This window comes from Pistacia vera, unplaced genomic scaffold (assembly GCF_008641045.1).
Source record: "Pistacia vera cultivar Batoury unplaced genomic scaffold, PisVer_v2 Contig400, whole genome shotgun sequence".
Taxonomy (NCBI): Eukaryota; Viridiplantae; Streptophyta; class Magnoliopsida; order Sapindales; family Anacardiaceae; genus Pistacia; species Pistacia vera.
Window position 1 is genome coordinate 1,001,693 of NW_022196225.1, and position 20,127 is coordinate 1,021,819.

The 20,127-nt window shown below is 36.5% G+C and overlaps 3 protein-coding genes across 3 annotated transcripts; 2 read left to right on the forward strand and 1 right to left on the reverse strand.

Annotated features, from left to right (window-relative positions):
• Positions 1-36: 36 nt before the first annotated feature.
• On the reverse strand, positions 37-10,976 carry LOC116141867 (putative E3 ubiquitin-protein ligase LIN-1). Its single transcript, XM_031427338.1, has 16 exons — positions 9,856-10,976; positions 9,611-9,677; positions 9,106-9,501; positions 8,929-9,014; positions 7,503-8,786; positions 7,098-7,242; positions 6,728-6,985; positions 6,331-6,640; positions 6,126-6,250; positions 5,927-6,046; positions 5,709-5,840; positions 1,273-1,395; positions 1,090-1,200; positions 867-1,010; positions 535-783; positions 37-437 (listed from the first exon to the last, which is right to left on the reverse strand). Exons 1-16 carry the CDS (start codon positions 10,791-10,793, stop codon positions 420-422), a joined length of 4,506 nt encoding a protein of 1,501 aa, XP_031283198.1. The 5' UTR covers positions 10,794-10,976; the 3' UTR covers positions 37-419.
• Positions 10,977-11,631: 655 nt separating this feature from the next.
• LOC116141888 (peptidyl-prolyl cis-trans isomerase-like) lies at positions 11,632-12,421 on the forward strand. The gene has a single exon (XM_031427364.1). The coding sequence runs from the start codon at positions 11,716-11,718 to the stop codon at positions 12,232-12,234; it is 519 nt and encodes a 172-aa protein (XP_031283224.1). The 5' UTR covers positions 11,632-11,715; the 3' UTR covers positions 12,235-12,421.
• Positions 12,422-13,153: 732 nt separating this feature from the next.
• On the forward strand, positions 13,154-19,373 carry LOC116141904. The gene is made up of 13 exons (XM_031427382.1): positions 13,154-13,334; positions 13,698-13,962; positions 15,115-15,440; positions 15,563-15,655; positions 15,749-15,839; positions 16,206-16,299; positions 16,695-16,792; positions 17,160-17,229; positions 17,951-18,054; positions 18,147-18,263; positions 18,435-18,511; positions 18,702-18,746; positions 18,869-19,373. The coding sequence occupies exons 2-13, from the start codon at positions 13,726-13,728 to the stop codon at positions 19,341-19,343; spliced, it is 1,827 nt and encodes a 608-aa protein (XP_031283242.1). The 5' UTR covers positions 13,154-13,334; positions 13,698-13,725; the 3' UTR covers positions 19,344-19,373.
• Positions 19,374-20,127: the final 754 nt, after the last annotated feature.

The window sequence follows — 20,127 nt, forward strand, 5'->3', positions numbered from 1 at the left end:
TTTCCATTTTGCTGGACTTTAAATTGTTTTCTTCCCTTTAGCACGATGAGGATGCTTCTTAATGTCGTTTGAGATCGAAAGATCTTTGAAATTCTAACTAGTTATAAAGTCCTTTTCATTCTGAGTGCTATCTTTAACTCTTTGGTTTTTGATCTTGCAAAATTTATCTTGAATAAACCTTAGCCCATTTGCCCTGGAATACTTCAACCATGGATTTGAAGCCGATTATTCAAGATTTATTTATGTGTCATACAATTATATTCTGGAGGCTGCTAGATTAAATTTTGTGTTATCCAAACTAAAATGAATTTCATATGTTCACTAAGAACAGACATTAAGAGAGTTGATTTTATGGAATCCCAACATTTGATTTACAAAGCTTATAGATTAACAGTATTCATCTTAATAGTTGAAAGCACCTAGTCCAGAGCCCAAGCCTGCAACAAGCAAGATTATAAAATCAAATGAGCAAAAAAATTATGTAGTTTTTTTAAATAATTTGCTAGTATTTCAAAGGTGGGTTTGTTGTCTAACCTTGATTTTACCATCTGATGAACCAGCATAAAGCATCCCTCCACCAATATCTGCAATCAAGGATGTGATTTTGGTGTGCCCTCCACCAAGTTTAATGGAGGCAACTCTCGTGACTTTTTCCTTTAGCCAAACCTCAATTATTCCACATTTTGTAGCTGTAAATATGAAATCACTGTTGACAGCTATGCGTAGAATATCGAATCCTGTTGAGAACACTCCAACTGCTGCCTTTGTTGAGAGATTAAATACCTTCCATATCCAAAATTGTTGCAAGAACATTAAAATAAACTCATTTACATGATTTCAAAAACAATTAAACGGTTGTTGCATACCTTTCCAGCCGTCCCATCAACTGAAGAACCACCAGCGAAGAGAAGACCTTTATGCATATACAGAGAATGTATAGTTTGTTTCCCCAACAATTTCTTTGTACCAGAATAGAATGTGTTTGACGTTAAATTGCTCAAAACAACTTCCTGAAATTTTAATTTTATTACCAAAAAATTTCAATCCGGAGATGGGTCCGATTCCAAATCAACCAGAAAGAATAGTTACCTGGATACAATAACCAGAGCATCCACAATATAATTTATCTCCAGTCATGACGAGGCTCTTGGCGTGTTTATTGAAATTGATATGCTTTGGAACCCCCGACCAATTATACACCTGTGACAATTGAACTTTGTTATAGTCTAAGGTATTTCAGTATTTCATATCTTAAAAGAATATGGCACTTGCCTTAACACCAGTTCCTTGAGAAGTAAAGCAAGCAAATTCAGCATTGGCTGTCAGCTCGTGTACCGCTTCCTTCACATTATGTACTTGAACGCAATGAATTTCGTCCGGTTTGATTGCCCAGATCTGTTGGTACAAAAATGAAAGGCCTCATTTTTAGCAGTGAGTTATGATGTCAAGTCAAAACAGATATGGAGATGATTTACCCTGATTGTTTTGTCCAAGGAACCACTGTACAGTTTGTCACCTGAAGACGAAACATAAAGGCACGTGACAGCTTTGGTATGTTCACGTACTTCTTGAATCAACCTTAAAACTCTCTTCCCGCCATCCCAAATCTATAACCAAGATGTTACTCTGAGTGTTTGATTGACAAAACTGATCGATGTCTATATATGATAGGAGATTTTGTTAGGGCCATACCTTTATAGTTCCATCAGAATGGCCGCTCAGAAGACGACCTTTTAAATGAAGTAGACACAAAATTTCACCATTGGTGGATGAATCCAACTCAACAACTTCAGTACAGTTCCACAACTCTGTCTACAATGAAGAATATTGAGGACAATCAGTTATTGCAAATGTTACTTATACTAAACAGTGTAAATGGAACCTCACTTACTGCATTGACTGATGACAAATTCATCAAAGCTTTCAATATATCGGTGACTGCTACTGAATTCCTCTTAAGCTTTCTCAGTGTTCCATAGATGCATTTAGCATACTTTCCAAGCTCCTCAAGTGCAGCTTAGATTTATAAAAAAACCAATTATAAGTTTCTTGTATAAACTCGTTGAAAACGTTATAATCATAAATACTAAACTGACCTGGATCACTAATAAAAGTTTTTAGAGCAAGCGTTGCCAAAATCTTCTCCTCCAGGTTCTTAGATGATTGAAGCACATTTATAAATTCATCAAGCAAAGACTTGCGGGCAGCATTTTTTATGCCAGTATCTGGAAGAATGGAAAGCATGTTTGTGAGCCATGCAGCAACGACAAGGCAAGACTTAGCCATCTCTAAAGAATTACTCCTGAGGCATTCCTCCAAAGCCTTAAAAATAGAGCCCTTCTCATGGTTGCAGAGTACAAAAGTCACCCTTTTCTCCCAAGCATTAGCAGCTTTCTCTTCCTCTTCCTATTTACAAGAATTTAAAATTCAGGATTGATATAAAATAAAGAGTAACAAGCTCCACAGTCACCCAAAAACCACATAGATGCAAACCATTGTTTCCACCAAATCATATTCAGGTTTAGTGAGTCGCTGTGTCTTCATTAATGCATTGTAAGTTGGATCAAACCCTGCAATCTTAAGTAACCAAGCCTCAGTATAGGACCTCCCCGAAGAAGTGAAACGCCCAGAAAGAGATAGTAAAGCATCTAGAGCCATCATTTGAGAGTTAGGGAAATCCTTTCTGCGGAGTGCTTCAATTAGAGCCTCTACTGCTTCTTCCCTGTAGATACTCATCTTCCGTGGCTCAACCTGTTGTAAGAATTTTACAAGAATCTAAAATTGGATGACCTATTGTTGTTTATTAAAAGGTTTATTTATAAATTTCAATTATTTTGGAAGATTTCAAAACAACGAGGCAAACCAGCAGATCAAGCTGAAGAAGTAGAGAGGCTATGGCAGGTTGTTGCTCCATTGGAGCCATCTGAAGATAGACTAGGAAGGTATGCAATGTGCTAAAAGCTCCTTCATCTCTAATTGTTTGCAAAATCTGCTTGCAGGATGTCCTCCTGAAAAACCATAAGATAAAATAAAACATTCAATCTTGGCTTTTAGAAGGATATGAATCAGAAGACTCAAAACATCAGTAGATTCGTGTGTGTTTTCAAGGACATCTTCAAGATGAATGCTTAAGTATATTCTCTCACTTCAAAATATTGATAGACAAAATACCACAACAAAGGATATGAAGAATGGTTAAACATATAAATGCATAAAATCATCAAGAAAGGAAAATTTTGATAGATAAAGCAGATAACAGACTGTTTACCTATTCAATTGAACCAGCTCTGCCAGAAGATCTATGCATATGCCTCTAACACTATCGTTTCCAGCATGGAACAATTCAAGCACAAGAGACAATTCAATTCTGTCTGCTATTAAATTTTTACAACTCTTATCAGCATGCATACAACATAGCAGTATGGAAACAATGGACCTCCTTCCTTCCACCTTGTCCAAACACTTGATTAACGCAGGAATTCCATTGGCAGAGATGACAGTCAAAGCATTAAGTGACCTGCTGTTTTCATCCCCTCCCATTAGTATCTGCTCAAGCATTTCTATAGCAGAATCCTTGGGCTCCATGATAAATTGAAGATCATCAAACTCTTCACTTTTGTTGAGGATTATCTGGACAAGGGAGGGTATAAAGTCATGAGCTGAAAGCTGAGCAAACGCTGGCCTTAGCTGGTATATAAGAACGGCTGCTTCAGCTAGCCCATTTTTTAGCAAAGCAGCCAGGCAATCAAAATCAGTGTCTACACTGGTAAGAGCCTCTCCAACACTGTCATCGGCAAATATCAGCTCTGAGAGAATGTAAATTGATGTTCTAAGAACTTCTCTGTTCAAAGAGGCTGATAGTATTTCCACGAAGCCGTTTATAATTGTTGGTTTAGATAAATAAGCCTGAACTCCAGGATCAGCCTTTGACTCCTTCCACAATCTGGCTATTGCCAACACTGCTGTTTCACATTCTTGCAAGTTTTCTGAAGTGCAGAGACAAGATACGCATGGTTTTAATCCATTTATAATTGTTTCAACAGAAGCTTGAGATATTACACTAGTTGGTGATGTAGATATTGCTGCCCGCATAAATCTTTTGCTCCTAAGATTAATACGGTCTTCTGTTGTACTATTATGACTATAAAAATCAAATGTCCTCGATGGAGTGGATACCAGTGCCGTTTCTTTAATGGAGGGTGAGCACAATGTATGCCTTGGTGTTTCAGAGTAAGAAAATTCCTGAGCAAGATCAGGATACTGATCTTTCCAAGATGTTATAAGCCTTTTCAAGACATAGTTTGTTTTAGGGAGTGCACTTAAAGAGAGTGGTTGCCGAGTGATAGGGCATGTCGTATTTCCTCGTTTTAGCCATTCTTGAATGGCTTTTCTTTCATATGTCTGACCAGTTTCAAGGGTTACGGGATCATTGAAAATCTGGCCCGTGATTGGGCAAACAAAATCTTTTGGTGGTCTTGACCGAGAAGTCAGGTTCTCAGAACAGGGGAGTGAAATGCAGCTTTGGCTTCCTTCATCACTTTCATTATTGAAACTGCGAACCAATGATTTCAAATTTAGTTAACATAAGGCTGAAGATTTCTTGTAGATGGGCTGGTCAAACCCTGAAGGCCAAACAATGCACAAATACCTTATGGAATTCCATTAAAAATTTAAATGAAACAAATAATGCCTACCTATTATCTAACACTTCGATATTCACATTGTCATAACTCATACTTCCTGGCCGGACATGCTTTTTTCTGGAACTTTTTCGATGCTCCTGAGTTGCAAAGATACTATCAGAAGGAGTCCAACATTATAAAAACAAAGTTAAAAAAAATCAGATGAACCTTAAGCTTTAAACAAACTACCATTTCACCATCTGATTCTGCTGAGCTAATGCTGTAATCGTTATTCGTACGTGGAGACATAGGCAAAGAGTTGGCTATAGAGCAATCAGAAACACGTCTAGACAATAGCCGCAACACATCTTTTCTATTATGCACATCAGCTTTTGGAGATAAATTCTGCAAATTCAGTTTTGGAGATGGAACATTTGAAGGAGTTCTAGAAGAATCCATCGGAGAGAAAATTGGAGGAGAAGGCGTTCGGGTCCTTGGTTTAGACTCCAGTCCTTTTACCCTAATTTCCTTATCCTCGGTCATTTTAACACCACTAGAAGAAACTAAGTTATGGTTTTCAGAATTTATATAAGCATCATTAGGCTTGTAATCAGAATCATATTCATTCTCCTCAAGCATGTCCTCCTGGCAAAGTTATCAAGAACAGAAGAATGGTTATTAAAAAATTACAATGTTTTTTTTTTTTTTTTTTTTTCTCCATAAAGCAAGCATTAACATCAGTGTGAAGCCTTACTTGAGGATCCCATGTAGCAGACTCCTCCAGATGCTGTGACTGAGAAGGTCTAGAAGTTACATTCATTCTGCCAACCAAATCACCATTAACTTATATATCATGTTATAGCCTAAAATCAAATAAGAAAGCCTTAACACCAGTTCCTTGAGAAGTAAAGCAAGCAAATTCAGCACTGGCTGTCAGCTCGTGTACCGCTTCCTTCACATTATGTACTTGAACGCAATGAATTTCGTCCGGTTTGACTGCCCAGACCTGTTGGTACAAAATTGAAAGGCCTCATTTTTAGCAGTGAGTTATGATGTCAAGTCAAAACAGATATGGAGATGATTTACCCTGATTGTTTTGTCCAAGGAACCACTATACAGTTTGTCACCTGTGGACGAAACATAAAGGCACGTGACAGCTTTGGTATGTTCACGTACTTCTTGAATCAACCTTAAAACTCTCTTCCCGCCATCCCAAATCTATAACCAAGATATTACTCTTGAGTGTTTGATTGACAAAACTGATCGATGTCTATATATGATAGGAGATTTTGTTAGGGCCATACCTTTATAGTTCCATCAGAATGGCCGCTCAGAAGACGACCTTTTAAATGAAGTAGACACAAAATTTCACCATTGGTGGATGAATCCAACTCAACAACTTCAGTACAGTTCCACAACTCTGTCTACAATGAAGAATATTGAGGACAATCAGTTATTGCAAATGTTACTTATACTAAACAGTGTAAATGGAACCTCACTTACTGCATTGACTGATGACAAATTCATCAAAGCTTTCAATATATCGGTGACTGCTACTGAATTCCTCTTAAGCTTTCTCAGTGTTCCATAGATGCATTTAGCATACTTTCCAAGCTCCTCAAGTGCAGCTTAGATTTATAAAAAAACCAATTATAAGTTTCTTGTATAAACTCGTTGAAAACGTTATAATCATAAATACTAAACTGACCTGGATCACTAATAAAAGTTTTTAGAGCAAGCGTTGCCAAAATCTTCTCCTCCAGGTTCTTAGATGATTGAAGCACATTTATAAATTCATCAAGCAAAGACTTGCGGGCAGCATTTTTTATGCCAGTATCTGGAAGAATGGAAAGCATGTTTGTGAGCCATGCAGCAACGACAAGGCAAGACTTAGCCATCTCTAAAGAATTACTCCTGAGGCATTCCTCCAAAGCCTTAAAAATAGAGCCCTTCTCATGGTTGCAGAGTACAAAAGTCACCCTTTTCTCCCAAGCATTAGCAGCTTTCTCTTCCTCTTCCTATTTACAAGAATTTAAAATTCAGGATTGATATAAAATAAAGAGTAACAAGCTCCACAGTCACCCAAAAACCACATAGATGCAAACCATTGTTTCCACCAAATCATATTCAGGTTTAGTGAGTCGCTGTGTCTTCATTAATGCATTGTAAGTTGGATCAAACCCTGCAATCTTAAGTAACCAAGCCTCAGTATAGGACCTCCCCGAAGAAGTGAAACGCCCAGAAAGAGATAGTAAAGCATCTAGAGCCATCATTTGAGAGTTAGGGAAATCCTTTCTGCGGAGTGCTTCAATTAGAGCCTCTACTGCTTCTTCCCTGTAGATACTCATCTTCCGTGGCTCAACCTGTTGTAAGAATTTTACAAGAATCTAAAATTGGATGACCTATTGTTGTTTATTAAAAGGTTTATTTATAAATTTCAATTATTTTGGAAGATTTCAAAACAACGAGGCAAACCAGCAGATCAAGCTGAAGAAGTAGAGAGGCTATGGCAGGTTGTTGCTCCATTGGAGCCATCTGAAGATAGACTAGGAAGGTATGCAATGTGCTAAAAGCTCCTTCATCTCTAATTGTTTGCAAAATCTGCTTGCAGGATGTCCTCCTGAAAAACCATAAGATAAAATAAAACATTCAATCTTGGCTTTTAGAAGGATATGAATCAGAAGACTCAAAACATCAGTAGATTCGTGTGTGTTTTCAAGGACATCTTCAAGATGAATGCTTAAGTATATTCTCTCACTTCAAAATATTGATAGACAAAATACCACAACAAAGGATATGAAGAATGGTTAAACATATAAATGCATAAAATCATCAAGAAAGGAAAATTTTGATAGATAAAGCAGATAACAGACTGTTTACCTATTCAATTGAACCAGCTCTGCCAGAAGATCTATGCATATGCCTCTAACACTATCGTTTCCAGCATGGAACAATTCAAGCACAAGAGACAATTCAATTCTGTCTGCTATTAAATTTTTACAACTCTTATCAGCATGCATACAACATAGCAGTATGGAAACAATGGACCTCCTTCCTTCCACCCTGTCCAAACACTTGATTAACGCAGGAATTCCATTGGCAGAGATGACAGTCAAAGCATTAAGTGACCTGCTGTTTTCATCCCCTCCCATTAGTATCTGCTCAAGCATTTCTATAGCAGAATCCTTGGGCTCCATGATAAATTGAAGATCATCAAACTCTTCACTTTTGTTGAGGATTATCTGGACAAGGGAGGGTATAAAGTCATGAGCTGAAAGCTGAGCAAACGCTGGCCTTAGCTGGTATATAAGAACGGCTGCTTCAGCTAGCCCATTTTTTAGCAAAGCAGCCAGGCAATCAAAATCAGTGTCTACACTGGTTAGAGCCTCTCCAACACTGTCATCGGCAAATATCAGCTCTGAGAGAATGTAAATTGATGTTCTAAGAACTTCTCGGTTCAAAGAGGCTGATAGTATTTCCACGAAGCCGTTTATAATTGTTGGTTTAGATAAGTAAGCATGAACTCCAGGATCAGCCTTTGACTCCTTCCGTAATCTGGCTATTGCCAACACTGCTGTTTCACATTCTTGCAAGTTTTCTGAAGTGCAGAGACAAGATACGCATGGTTTTAATCCATTTATAATTGTTTCAACAGAAGCTTGAGATATTACACTAGTTGGTGATGTAGATATTGCTGCCCGCATAAATCTTTTGCTCCTAAGATTAATACGGTCTTCTGTTGTACTATTATGACTATAAAAATCAAATGTCCTCGATGGAGTGGATACCAGTGCCGTTTCTTTAATGGAGGGTGAGCACAATGTATGCCTTGGTGTTTCAGAGTAAGAAAATTCCTGAGCAAGATCAGGATACTGATCTTTCCAAGATGTTATAAGCCTTTTCAAGACATAGTTTGTTTTAGGGAGTGCACTTAAAGAGAGTGGTTGCCGAGTGATAGGGCATGTCGTATTTCCTCGTTTTAGCCATTCTTGAATGGCTTTTCTTTCATATGTCTGACCAGTTTCAAGGGTTACGGGATCATTGAAAATCTGGCCCGTGATTGGGCAAACAAAATCTTTTGGTGGTCTTGACCGAGAAGTCAGGTTCTCAGAACAGGGGAGTGAAATGCAGCTTTGGCTTCCTTCATCACTTTCATTATTGAAACTGCGAACCAATGATTTCAAATTTAGTTAACATAAGGCTGAAGATTTCTTGTAGATGGGCTGGTCAAACCCTGAAGGCCAAACAATGCACAAATACCTTATGGAATTCCATTAAAAATTTAAATGAAACAAATAATGCCTACCTATTATCTAACACTTCGATATTCACATTGTCATAACTCATACTTCCTGGCCGGACATGCTTTTTTCTGGAACTTTTTCGATGCTCCTGAGTTGCAAAGATACTATCAGAAGGAGTCCAACATTATAAAAACAAAGTTAAAAAAAATCAGATGAACCTTAAGCTTTAAACAAACTACCATTTCACCATCTGATTCTGCTGAGCTAATGCTGTAATCGTTATTCGTACGTGGAGACATAGGCAAAGAGTTGGCTATAGAGCAATCAGAAACACGTCTAGACAATAGCCGCAACACATCTTTTCTATTATGCACATCAGCTTTTGGAGATAAATTCTGCAAATTCAGTTTTGGAGATGGAACATTTGAAGGAGTTCTAGAAGAATCCATCGGAGAGAAAATTGGAGGAGAAGGCGTTCGGGTCCTTGGTTTAGACTCCAGTCCTTTTACCCTAATTTCCTTATCCTCGGTCATTTTAACACCACTAGAAGAAACTAAGTTATGGTTTTCAGAATTTATATAAGCATCATTAGGCTTGTAATCAGAATCATATTCATTCTCCTCAAGCATGTCCTCCTGGCAAAGTTATCAAGAACAGAAGAATGGTTATTAAAAAATTACAATGTTTTTTTTTTTTTTTTTTTTTCTCCATAAAGCAAGCATTAACATCAGTGTGAAGCCTTACTTGAGGATCCCATGTAGCAGACTCCTCCAGATGCTGTGACTGAGAAGGTCTAGAAGTTACATTCATTCTGCCAACCAAATCACCATTAACTTATATATCATGTTATAGCCTAAAATCAAATAAGAAACTGAATTCTAAATTTTTAACATGTGAAAATTAAAACCTAGACAAATGACTACAAAACTAACTAATTTTCACTCCAAAATTTTACAAACTGCATACTTACTAGAGAAGTGAAAACTAACCTGCTAGGTCCTCTCACATTATCTTTAGATTTGAGAATTGGCGTAAATCCAGCACTCTTAGGCAAAACAGGACCAAATCTTACATAATCAGGAATTGAGCGGCTGACCTCATGCAAAGGAGTCATAGGCGGTTCTGCGATTGGTAACATTGGAATCACCTTCTTACTAGAGGTTGAATCAGAGTTCATGCAATCCTTATAGTATTTAGCAAAAAGTCGTGTATTCTCGTTTAGTGACTCCCCATAAAGCTGCTCCAGCTTTTGCAACTTCTCCATTTGCTCTGGCCTCATGGAAAAGATCAAAGATTCATTGTAGAATTGATCCAAATCAGCCGTAAAGGACAAATCAGAAGAGTCAGGAATTACATCCATCATTAGTCTGTGCCTTGCCTCTGAATACCACCCAGTAATTGAACTCATTTGTGGAAGAAACAATTGTTTCCAGAGTTCAGGAGCAAAATCAATCCTGGAGAAGAATGGATCAACAATAAACATCTCAATAACATGAAGTACTGACTTATGGACGTTATTTCGCAACTTCCAAAGATATGACAGATTGAGATGGGCCCAAGCAGAGAGGTAAAAATTGGGAACACCAGCAGTTTTCTGGTTGGAATCCAACATTGCACAAACTTGCAGCATCTTCTCTGCATAGTCCAAACGTGCAAGCTTAGTTTCCATGTTAGATGTGTTGATAGCTTCTTCAAGGGCGTCAATGCCCCAATCCAAATTCGCAAGTACAGCTTGATCTGAGTATCCAACCGCTGCATCTTTACCAGAGCTCTCATCTTCAGCTGCTAATCTTTCAGCACACTGTTCTTTGTGTTGTGTTCTTTGCTCCTTACCAATCAACCGATCTTGTGTGAAACTTCCTACACTTGTTATCAATAATCTTACAATATCCTTTTGGTCCATAGCAAACCTATAGTTTCCAGCCATCTTTTACAGATTATAAATTCGGAGTTAAAGAAAAAACAGCTAGAAGATTAAACTACCCTTTTCCACAAGGTTCTTATTCTAAAAACATAGGAGACCAGAAGTGATCAAACTTTAAGTTTGATCAAAACACTCTGCTACTTACCCTAATAAATGGACACCTGAAAGTTACTAGGACTTGTAAGTGAAGATGCTCAAGTTATATTGACATTAAACTCTGAAAAATGAAGATAGTTTATGATTTATCAGAAATTTTCTTCCAAGTAACTTGCATTGGATTTGTACTAACTGTTTTATCAATTGCCGGCCATTAAATATATATTTCTTCTGCCGGCTATATCGTTGTCGTGTGATGGTCAAACCAAACCGCGGACTAAATATTATTATATTATTGTATTTAATATTATTAATTGCAAAAAGATGAACAGTCTGTTTAGTTAATGACAATGAAACATTGGTTTTTGGCTTAATCAGTGGTCATGTTGTAATCATACATATTAAGATCGTCACAAAGACTAATAGGCCCATTCCTTCTACGGTTTATGGCGCGAGGTTGATTTGAGCCCAGACTCAGCCCATTCGGCCCATATTTACAGAATTTTCCTTTATGGGACCAAAAAGATCAGACGGACCGCCTCATCTTTACCTGAGGACGACGTGGGAATATTACTCATTTCACATGTTGTTCGTCTCTTTCCGCCACGTGGAGTCCAGAAAGGGGTCGCGTTAAAATGCAGCAGTCCAACCATAATATTTACACGTGTAAACTTTAAAGGCCACGATTCAACCTTGCAAGATATTCTTATCCCAGCAAAAATGTTTTATAAGGAGGCTCCACTAACAGGATCTTGAAGTCGTTCGTTAGTAGGCATAACGTTGACGTAACTGTATAAACCGGAGGGAAAAATACTACAGATTCTCCACGATGCCGAATCCTAAGGTGTTCTTTGACATGACAATTGGCGGAGCTCCAGCTGGGCGTATAGTAATGGAGCTCTTTGCGGAGACGACACCGATAACCGCGGAGAACTTCCGAGCTCTCTGCACTGGAGAGAAGGGAAAGGGCCGAAGTGGCAAGCCCCTTCACTATAAAGGTTCGAAATTCCACCGCGTGATCCCGGGGTTCATGTGCCAAGGTGGGGACTTCACAGCAGGGAATGGAACGGGAGGTGAATCTATATACGGATCAAAATTTAAGGACGAGAATTTCATAAAGAAGCATACTGGACCAGGGGTGTTGTCAATGGCAAACGCAGGGCCAGGAACAAATGGATCACAGTTCTTTATATGCACAGCTAAGACGGAGTGGCTTGATGGAAAGCACGTGGTGTTTGGACAAGTTGTGGAAGGAATGGAAGTGGTGAAGGCTATTGAGAAAGTTGGATCTTCTTCTGGGAGGACCGCTAGGCCTGTTGTGATTGCTGATTGTGGTCAGCTGTCTTGAGTAGTTTATTATGTTATGTTATGTTATGGTTGTTTCCTTCAATAAAGCTCTGATATACGAGTCCACGATCGACCACCATTTTTATTGTATTAACGAATTACAAAGTGTGGTATTGTATTAATAACAAAGAGTGATCAACTTTATAGTAATATTATAATTATAGTTAAAGAAAGAATGATCCTTTCAATTAATGTTGGATCAAAATTGGCATCATATATAACTAATTTAATATTTGAACAATATTTGCGTAATGGTATGCTTAATTGATGATCACAAATTGTTTTATTTATATACAATGAGGTTAGGAAATTTCCTGCAAGAATGTCCGTCCAATGAATTATGTGTCAACTATTGGCAGCCAGCTATTAGAACCATCTTAGTAACTTCGAATTCCTATGTCTGCATCTGGACACTTGGACCGGCGATGTCTCAAAATGTTTTGTTTATTTATTGGGCATGCATCATGACCTGTACAAGATATGTATTATATAATAACGACCAATTCAAAGTTTCATACCAGAAGAGTTTTTGTTTGACATTAATACTTAGTTTCAAAATGACAATAACATCCTTTACTTACTCAAAACATTTCATGTCACTTTGCTTTACTTTAATACATCAATTTGGCAGCAATAAAATAAACTGGAATACTTGTACACTACTTATATAGTCTTAGTTCACGCACGTTTATTTATTTGATTGATGGATGATTTTAAGGCTAAAGATGAAGTCAAACTCCGTGGTGTTGACTATGCAGAAACTGTCGGTAAGATGGGACAGAGATAGGTATTATTTTTAAGCTTTCTTAACAGTTACCTATAATAATAATATTAAATACTTGGTGGGCAATATGGTAAAAGGATACGCAAAGACTAAACTCAGACACGGCGGGCGGGACTTTCATTCCTATAGCACAAACTACAAAGTCTGAATTACAGATGAGAATAGTCAACTGTTTCTGTTTTCGTCTTCCGTTTGGCATTTTTCCATTCAATCAAATAATTTCTTTACCCCTCCATTCATAATTTCCTATCTTCATTCTTAGTTCAACAGAAGATTTCTATTCTTCTCTTTTGATGCTTTAATTACTCAGTTCACAGGTATGTTTATGTTTGATTGTTTTCTCAACCTCCTCCTCTAATTTGTAATGCCAAAATTATCATTTGTTGAAGAATTGAATGGTTCGTTGGTCAGAACATCATGTTTTTCATAAAGAATAAACTCAGCTTGGCTCTTAACTTCTTATTTTCTTCGGTTTTTGATATATTGATGTAGGACTAGGATTATATTTTTGGAAATTAGTATTATCCTAACAGAATACAGCTCCAGTTTGGTTCTCCTTGATTTTCCTCTCAGCTTGTCTTTCTTACATTATTGTTAGGATTCGAGGTTCAATATAAATGATAATCACTGTTAATTAAAAACAAAACAAAAAAGAAACTCAATATACTTAATTTTGTCAGGTTTAAATACAACTATTCTTTGAAAGACATGGGAGGAGTTTGTTCAGGAGGGACTACAAAGAAAAATACAAAGTCTATAGAGAAGGCTTCTAAGTTTTCTGGGAAGCAGAAGTTAGCCAAGGGCAGTGAACAGAAAGAGAATCATAATTCAAATGCCAATGCAGATGATGTAGCGAAGAGGAGGCAGGGATATTCTTTTTGCGAGCTTCCAATTCCATTTTCCAGAGAATTGCTGCCATCAACACCTTCTAAGATGGCTACTAAGGTATGTTTAGACATAGTATGATAGTTGGGTGCGGTTATAATTTGTTATATAGTTTTAAAGATTTATTATTATATTAACAGAAAAGAAAAAATTTAAATAAAAAGTAACAAAGAAAGAAGGAAGGAAGAGTTTGACATATAAGTTTAAAATAACAACCTGAATGGTATTTCGGTGTTGACTTTTGCTGGATTAAAATGTGCTCGGTAGGAATTCACCTGAATATTGGGTTTACCTTTGCAAAATTTTAGACAAGAATACAAGAGATGCCTGACACTGGAGTACATTGAACTGAAATCTTGAGAGTAATATTTCAATATTTTTACTTTTGGATTGTAGTGAGGCATTGTTGCATATGACTTCATAGTTCTCTGACACTGTCTCTATTTACTGTTTCACCATGTATTCAATATTTTACAAGGGCAGGGCCTCTTCATCACCAGCTCTTCACTACTACATTTTTACCAGATTGAGTTTGTCGTGAATAAGTATATTGGTTTTTAGTCTTGATAAAAATTAAGCTTCCTATGGAATTTTTTTCTAATCATTTGAAGCTCTTTTACTTCATCATTTAAGAAAGTAATTCAATTTAATTGATCTTGAATCAGTAATAGATGCACATATATGTTAACTATATATATTATTAATGAGCTGATATATTATTGCTATTAAATATTTCGTTAACAATAAGTCACACCGAGTACAAAATTCTGGCTCCACCATTTGTTGTAACCAGCTATTAGCTATCTCATTAAATAACAACTGTTCTATATGGAAGTCTAATCACTTGAAAATGTACTCTTATACTCCATTGCATGAAATGCTAGAATTAATCATCTAGTGTCTGAAAATTTATAGGATATAAAATGTATTTGCAGTCTGAATGGGACACATAGGACAATTGAGAAGAATTATGAACTGTATGCAAACTAGTGGGACTGATAAAAAAATGCAGAAATCCCTTTTCTTTGTCAAAGATTAATTCTGTAATATAGCTCTAAAAATAATTCAAAGCCAAAAATATGTGCAGAATAACTTACTTTTGGATGCTACACTGTGTGTAAGCTTACTTTGGGAGTTCTTTATTATCATTTTAGAATGGAAAGTATTTGGCTTTACAACTCAAAGTTTTTTATTTATGTTGTGTTTTTGTAGGTTAACCAGAAGAACTCATTTCTGGGACGAGCTGGCATCATGGGCCTGGAGAGGACAATAGATGTTCTAGACACTCTGGGAAGTAGCATGTCAAATTTGAATGCCAGCAGTGGGTTTGTCTCTGGCATGGCTTCTAGAGGGAGTAAAATATCTGTATTGGCATTTGAAGTAGCTAATACAATATCCAAAGGTGCAAAATTGTTCCAATCTCTTTCAGAAAAAGACATGCAGTTCTTGAAAAAAGAGATATTGCATTCAGAAGGAGTACAACAACTAGTTTCCACAAATATGAAAGAGTTGCTAAGTATTGCTGCTGCTGACAAGAGGTTGTTGCCTTTTGAGAATATATTATTTGACTTTGTTTTAGTCTTTCTACTGTAGTCGTGCCTCCTGGAATTAGGTGTTTGGTATTTATTACCTTTTTTTTCTTCTTCTTGTGCATTTTCAGGGAGGAATTGGATGTTTTCTTGCAGGAAGTGATCAGATTTGGAAATCTTTGTAAGGACCCACAATGGCACAACCTGGATCGATATTTTTCTAGGTCAGTCAAATATCTTACGGTCAATTATTCTATAGCTAGATTGCCGATATTTGCTGACAATGGATTTTTCTTGATGTGATATTTCTTTTTCAGTTTAGATTCAGAGAATATAAACCATAAACAGCTTAAAGTAGAGGCACAGATGAGAATGCAAGAGTTAACTACTCTGGCACAGCATACCTCTGTAAGTTTTTCCTCTTATTAAATTGAACTTAGCTTTTAAGTTTGTATGCAGCATCAAGTTATCCTTCTTGTGGGATGCTGCAATCTCTTGAATGGCAGTGCTATGCCTTAATCAATTTTGCATTGAAGTTGCATGATCCTGGTGAAAAATAGTGCCACTTATTTCCTTTAATGGGGAATTTAAAATATTTCATTATGAAGATCTGTTTAATCTTTCAAGCTTTACAGACAATGTGTCTATAAGTATACCTTTGTTCTTGCAAAGCTTTAGCTTTTAGTTTGCATGTTTCTACTCGAAAGCTTTAGCTTTTAGATTGCATGTTTCTACTCGAAGAATCTTAACCTTTTTCTTTTATTAAATATGTAGGAATTGTATCATGAGTTGAATGCTTTGGACAGATTCGAACAAGATTACCGGCAAAAGCTTGAGGAAGTGGATTCCTTAAACCTTCCTCGAAAAGGTTAGGCATGCATAACCTTTTCCTCTAACCATAGACGGTGTATTAAAACTACCTAACCTTTTCCTCTAACCATAGACGGTGTATTAAAACTACCTAACCTTTACTTTTCCCACTATAGATTAATTATAAACAGGTGTTTGTTTACTGTGAAGTGCATTTGATTCAACAAGTGTGTTTAAGCATGTGAAGCAGGGTTATGCTACTGCATTCTAGCAAGTTATTATTGAGTCATACTGATTGTTGTGCATATAAGTGTGTTTATTGTTCTAGTTCTGTTAACTACTTTCTTAGCTAATAGTTTATCTCCTTTCTTTCTATTGCAATTCGCGTATTAACCTGATGCAGTTATTTAACTTATTTTATTCAACAGCTAATTTTTTTTCTTTGAAATGTAGGAGAGACTCTTATGATTCTACAAAGTGAGCTAAAACAGCAAAAAAAGCTTGTAAGGAGCTTGAAAAAGAAATCTCTTTGGTCTAGAAAATTGGAGGAGGTATATAATTATGAACAACTCGTTATAACTGTTAAGAAGTTAAAACTGCTATTGATTCACTTGCTGTTGAATGGAAGATTGTTATCCGTTTCTACCAATTAAAACAGCTTCTTCTTCTTCTTCTTTTTTATCCAACAAACTACTTATTTTAGTAATTCTTATTTTTCCTTTTACATTATTAATGATTTGATGGTATACCGCATTTCCTGATGTTATTGGCAATTCTACTTTGAGATACAATGTGGTCAAAATTATTTGGTCAAAAAATCTTGACATTTTGTGGTGTTGCCTTCTACAGGATACAGTAAAATATTTGTCTATTATTAGAATCAGCTACCATGTCTAAATTGAGTTCCGTTAATTGCAGATCATGGAAAAGCTTGTTGACAGTGCCACTTTTATGCATCAATCAATCTTGGAAGCATTTGGAGATAACGGTACGAGTCTTTAAGCTCAACTCATATAACGAAATTGAGAATCAAGGAACATTTGTATTTGTAACTATGATTTACATACATATCAGATGAATGCATGATTTTATCATTGTATCTCCTCATTTGTACTTTTAGAGACTTTATTTTTCTAAAATTACAACTGCTGGTAACCAAAAGAATGCAGTTTCTGTTGGATTTTATCTCATTAGAATTTTCTTGCGTTCTATAATTTTCAATTTTTCTGCTTACAAAATAATGGCTTTAAGTCTACAGTCTTCTAGGTGTAGAACAAACTATTCATTTTATAGTTCCATTTGAACACAAATTCAATCATGATTCTGCTGCAGCCTGTCCTACTAGGTATGCTCTATTAGTTTGTGGGAGGTTCACAATATTTCAACCAATGCCATCTTTTCTTATTTGTCCCACGTGTCAACAAAATTTTCTAAAGGAAAATATAGATCCATGGTACAGGGTGGAGGGTTTGGACACTGTTATATGGTGGTGAATTTCTGCATATATGTGTCATACTACAAAATCTTTTCTTACAGCTCTATGATTTCATGACACTGATACAGCAAACTAGCTGATACATGTAAATTTGCTGTTTTTCATTCCAAACCTTTATGGCTGTACGGAATTGGGCATGTATGTGATATTTGTTGGCTTCAAAGAAAGTGCCTTAACTGATTGGTCTATATCTTACAGAGTTGATTTGTTGCAGGTAGGAAAATGATAATTAACAAACCCAGTACAATTAATCAAAGACTCGGAGTAGCTGGACTTGCACTACACTATGCTAACATAATCAATCAGATAGATAATATCGTAAGTTATTTTTTGTCACTGTATTCACATGCTTCCAATGAAGCAATTTGCCGGATTGAAAATTTAATTTTATTAAATTTATGTGTCATCAGGCGTCTCGCTCTACACATCTTCCTTCTAGTATGAGGGATACATTATATCATGGATTGCCAACCAGTCTTAAGGCAACTCTGCGTTCACAGTTGCAGATTATTGATGGGAGGGAAGAGGTATTTTCACTGCAGAATAGTTGGCTTATACCATGTCTTTTTAGCAGTCAACTTCATTTCTGCATTTGGCTTGACGCTTATTGTTCTTTGGTGCATGATGTAGATATCACGTGTCATTATCACTATTTCTACTTGTACATAACTGAATGATGGATGTTGTACTTTCTGCAGCTCTCAGCTTGTCAAGTAAAAGGAGAAATGGAAAAGGTCCTTCAGTGGCTAGTTCCGGTTGCCACTAATACAACCAAGTATGTCAAATTACTGTGTTCCTTAAATGAATTACTTTCTCACTACTTTGCATATGTTTATACTTTTTCTTGTACCAAACTAAGCAAAGATTTCTCTTCCCTTATTACTACTGCCATTGATATTATAATAATATATTCTACTACTATATTTCACTTATATTGCTTCTCTTTTTGTTACAAATCATAAAAGAATACACCAAGGTTTCGGCTGGGTTGGTGAATGGGCAAACACTGGGTAAGTTAAAGGCTCTCCCTCCCTCCATATCTATATATATAAATAAATATGTTAATGCACAGGATACACTGCAACCACAGACTAAGAATTAGGGTTTTTTTTCTCTCTCTCTTGTTTGACAGACATGAGTTTGGCAAAAGTGCAACCACAAACAACAATCCAATTCGCCTGCAGACACTCTATCATGCAGACAAACAGAAGACAGAGAAATACATCCTTGAATTGGTGATATGGCTTCACCGATTGATCAGCATATTAAGACATAGAGATCATGGGTTCCAGCCTCTGCCTACTCGTTCCCCTTTCAACAAGGAAACGGCTTTACTCTCTAAAATGCAGCGGATTCGTTCTCTCAACAATTTTGCTAAAACCCAGTGGATTCAGATTTCTCAAGAAGAAAGAAATTTGCTAGACAAAGTCAATGGGAGAAGAATAATTCCAGGAATAAGTAAAAGTCAAGAATTTGTTATAGCCAACGAGCAGAGAAGTAAAGTTTTTGCATTGAGCAGAAGCATGGGAAACTCTCCTAACAGGGAATTCGGAGTGAGACCCAACTTAGATTTGGATGTCGTGGATGGGTTAAATTCCAGGTTTTGAGCTTTTGTTCTTCGATTAAATCCATTTGAGGGCCTTGTATATTAATCTTATAAGATTATAGTCCCTTGTATATATACTCCTTGGATGGTTATATATTTACTAGAAAGGTGATAATGATTAATGATAATGAAAATTTTCAATTTTAGATGTGTAACAGTTTTTCAACTGTGAAATCGAGTAGCACTGTTAACGTTCTCGCAGTTTCAGTCATGAAAACAGTGAGAACAGAAAGTCGTTCGAAATATTACGTGGTATTTCGCTGGAACGACAAAGATTGCTTCACTTTGCAAAATCAATAATACGAATTTGTCATTTAAATATGAAATGTAAATTGAGATATCTTATTATGAAAGCTAAAAACTTCATTAATTGATTTAAACTAGGGAAATGTGTCAGATCCTTATAATCTTAGTTAAGACGGGGTGATGCGGTTGGACGTGTTGCTGTGGTTGATCGAAAGTCCTTGTGGACGCCTAAAGGTCAATGTAGATTGTACCGCAACCATAGCCAAAGTCACTATAGAGAGCTAAGTCGGTAAATTTGTGCATTAGTTAAGCTTACTGGCCTTCTTTATAACTGCTTTCTTGCGCTAACTGGTTCTCAGGCTCAGCTGGATCATAGTTCTGGTAATACTTACGGAATGCTCTGTTTTGTTTTTCCAATCATACAATATCATGCACTTCAATCTCGTGTCTACATCTGTGTCTCTGTCTTCAACCTCATTATATTTTGAAAAGTCGATAGTTGTAAGCTGATTATCTCACTGACTCCATTTCATCGTATA

Excerpts from the sequence above, each read along its gene's own strand:
- LOC116141867 (XM_031427338.1), bottom strand. The coding sequence starts at position 10,793 with ATGGCTGGAAACTATAGGTTTGCTATGGACCAAAAGGATATTGTAAGA. Across the intron at positions 1,396-5,708 it reads CCTTGGACAAAACAATCAGG|ATCTGGGCAATCAAACCGGA; the intron begins GTAAATCATCTC and ends TTGTACCAACAG. Across the intron at positions 1,201-1,272 it reads CTCAAGGAACTGGTGTTAAG|GTGTATAATTGGTCGGGGGT; the intron begins GCAAGTGCCATA and ends CAATTGTCACAG.
- LOC116141888 (XM_031427364.1), top strand. The coding sequence starts at position 11,716 with ATGCCGAATCCTAAGGTGTTCTTTGACATGACAATTGGCGGAGCTCCA.
- LOC116141904 (XM_031427382.1), top strand. The coding sequence starts at position 13,726 with ATGGGAGGAGTTTGTTCAGGAGGGACTACAAAGAAAAATACAAAGTCT. Across the intron at positions 16,300-16,694 it reads CTTAAACCTTCCTCGAAAAG|GAGAGACTCTTATGATTCTA; the intron begins GTTAGGCATGCA and ends TTTGAAATGTAG. Across the intron at positions 18,055-18,146 it reads TCAATCAGATAGATAATATC|GCGTCTCGCTCTACACATCT; the intron begins GTAAGTTATTTT and ends ATGTGTCATCAG.